The sequence below is a fragment of the Cebus imitator genome, unplaced genomic scaffold (genome assembly GCF_001604975.1).
Source record: "Cebus imitator isolate Cc_AM_T3 unplaced genomic scaffold, Cebus_imitator-1.0 Scaffold280, whole genome shotgun sequence".
NCBI classification, from domain to species: Eukaryota; Metazoa; Chordata; class Mammalia; order Primates; family Cebidae; genus Cebus; species Cebus imitator.
Window position 1 is genome coordinate 3,112,382 of NW_016107595.1, and position 2,931 is coordinate 3,115,312.

The window sequence follows — 2,931 nt, forward strand, 5'->3', positions numbered from 1 at the left end:
TGGTCCACGGACGCCAAGCGCGTTTTATTTGTGGATGTACACGCAAATCGAAAGGAGAAAAGGAGCCCCCCCCCCCAGGGAGGATCGAGTCCAGCCGCGCACCTCCAAGCCCCCGCCGCGGAGGGGCCGTCACTATCGGGTCTTCGCTGAAGAGGCCTGGTGGGAGGTGGGGTCCCCACGTGGCCTCTCCGCGCGCGGCTAGAGCGCTGGGCCGGTGCCACCGGGGGGGTCTCCTACCGGGGCCAGCCATCCGCCAAGGGCAGCCGGCGCAGGGTGGGCCCGGGCCGCAGGGGCTCTGCCAGGGACCGGGCGAGGAGCAAGGGGTAGGGGAAGGTCTTGGGAAAGTCACCGGGGCCTCCGGGGGCCGGAGAGAGGCGCTCGGACTTGATGCTGACTGGGGGCGTCGGCGGAGAGGCGCCGTGGGTTGGGGGGCCCTCCTCGCCCAGGCTTCGGCCCCCACTGCAGGGAGAAAGAGAGAGGGGGAGACCGTGAGCTCAGTGAGGAAGGGAAGCAAGCCGGGAGGGTGGTGGCACAGCGTGGGCAAAGGCGCGGCAGGAGGACCCTGGGAAAGGAGGGGGCGGCGATCCCTCTTGGGGCCTCAAAATAGCTGCCCATCCTCACTGGGAACCCGACGGAGGTTGGGGGAAGTGTGCGCAGTACCAGGGATGGCCACCGGGGGTCAGCAGCGGCCGGGGCTTTGGAGGATGGGGACGAGCTGGGACCGTGGTCAGGGTACTTACCTGGGCTGGGAGGGCACGGCGGGGGGCCCATCACCCCTCGAGGGCTGCCAGGAGGCCAGGGTGGGGGGCTGCAGCAAGCCAGGGGGCGGTGGAGGGTCTCCCAGGCCAAATTCTGGTGGGCAGGAATTGGGTGCTGAGGCCTGGATCTCTCCTTAAGCCTCTTGCAAACCTAACCACCCCCAGAGACAGTTTTGAGTTCTGTTAGGTGGGAGTGTGGAACCCCCAGAGGGCAGGAGTGTGGACGCTTCCCAGGCAGGACAGGGCAGGTTAGGGGGCGTACCTGGGGGGCCTGCGGGGAGGAAGGGGAAGCTCCCCAGCGGGGGTCCCGGGGCTGCAGAGGAGCAGGGGTTCTGCAGGCCACTGTAGAGGCTTCTCTGTGCGGAGAGAGGATGAAGGGGAAACTGAGGCCCACACCCCGGCCGCCCTGCCTGCCCTCATCAGCCCCACCACACCCTCCCCTCACTCACGGAGGTGTTTAGTCCCCCTCGGGGCCCAGCCAGGCCACCAGGCAGGTCTGGCCTCCGCCCATCCGCTGGCAGGTACAGTGGGGGTGGTGTCTTGCTGGTGAGGTGGCTTGGTGAGAAGAGAGGGTGCGCCAGGCCTGGGGAAGGGGAGACCCCGGGAGAGAGAGGACAGATGGGTCATGCCAACTATGAAGTCTAAGGTTTAGAGCTGATGCACGCCAAAGCCAAGATATGCCCAAATAGCCCCCTGGGACCCCTGTCCCATGCTCACCTGGGGGCCCTGCTTTGGGGGCTGCTGGCCGGAAGGGAGAGGGGCGACTCTGGGCAGGCAGTGCCTCCCCAAGCCCACTGGGGTCACAGCCTGGTGGTGGCAAGGCTCCATACACCACATCTGGGCTGGGCATAGCAGGAGCTGCAGGCTTGGGTACAGAGGGGATGGGTCAGAGGACCCCAGGGTAGATGGGGGTGCCAAGTCCAAGGGAGAAAATCCCGATGAGTTCAGGGGCCCGGCTCCACCTTCAGGAAGCCTTTGCTGCACCTCTCACCGGGCTCTCTACCTGCTCGTCCCTCTGCCCTAACCCCACAGGCTGCGGGAGCTTCTATCTGGTTCTGTCACCGACAGGTAGGTCCAGAGCTGAGGCCTCTCACTTAGTGTAGAGTTGCCACTGAGAGGGCTGCACAGAGTGTTAGATGAATCAAAGATCAAATGAAGGAAGGAACTGTTTGCCTGTTGAACTCTTATTCATGCTTCAGAGCCCCAGCTACAGTGCCCACTTCTCAAAGAAGCCTTCCTTGCCCAACCAGGCGGAGATCTGCCTTCAAACTCCAGGCTCCCTGGCTCTAAGCCTCTCTCTAGTACCAGCCTCAACCACTTGGGTCTAGGAAGTGGGAGGAATACCCTATTCACAGGGGGCAAGGGGAGTCACTTACATATAGCCGGGGTCGGGGCAAGGCTGGGTCACCCCCTTCGCCTGCCAGCCTCCGAAACTTCTCTCCTGGCTCCTCAGGCCCTTCGTCTGGCTCCAGCTCTGGCCCATCGAGGCCAATGCCCCTCCGCTTCAGTGTCTATGCAGACGGGAGACAACAAGGTAGACCCTCACCCCTACCCCGGCGAGGGAACCCAGTTCTATGGGAGAGGGGAGAGACCGTCCCCACCCAGCTCTGTGGGTGGGAAGGAATGCAGGCATGGCCTGCTGCAGCCAAACCCCACTGACCAAACCCCAGTGAGTTACCATTTAGCAATTTCCTGCCCTAGGACCAGAGAGCCCAAGGACCTGCCCAGATCAACACAGCAGGAGCTGAGACCCATGCAGGCCTGTTGGCACTGTTCTAATGCTGCTCCCGACCATGACTCGGGGACCGCCATTCTGCCCCCACGTGCAGCCTCATAGCCTGGCATCAAAACCTGCTTAAGAGGCCGGGTGCAGTGCCTCACGCCTGTAATCCCAGCACTTTGGGAGGCCGAGGCAGGTGGATCACTTGAGGTTGGGAGTTTGAGACCAGCCTGGCCAACAGGGTGAGACCCCCATCTCTACTAAAAACATAAAAACTAGCCAGGCGTGGTGGCACGTGCCTGTAGTCAGAGCTATTCAGGAGGCTGAGGCAGGAGAATCACTTTAACCCAGGAGGTGGAGGTTGCAGTGAGCTGAAATTGCACCACTGCACTGCAGACTGGGCGACAAAGCGAGACTGTCTCAAAAAACGAAAAAGATGCCTAAGAAACACCA

General features: G+C 62.7%; 1 protein-coding gene across 1 annotated transcript in view; it reads right to left on the reverse strand.

Annotated features, from left to right (window-relative positions):
* MEF2B (myocyte enhancer factor 2B) overlaps positions 1–2,931 on the reverse strand; it is a 15,819-nt gene continuing 12,888 nt past the window's right edge. Inside the window, exons 3-8 of the mRNA XM_017501355.2 lie at positions 2,135–2,269; positions 1,476–1,623; positions 1,208–1,341; positions 1,021–1,114; positions 741–852; positions 1–459 (exon numbers count right to left, since the gene is read on the reverse strand). Coding sequence (XP_017356844.2) covers positions 234–459; positions 741–852; positions 1,021–1,114; positions 1,208–1,341; positions 1,476–1,623; positions 2,135–2,269 — 849 coding nt within the window. The 3' untranslated portion in view covers positions 1–233. The remainder of the gene's footprint in view (positions 460–740; positions 853–1,020; positions 1,115–1,207; positions 1,342–1,475; positions 1,624–2,134; positions 2,270–2,931) is intronic.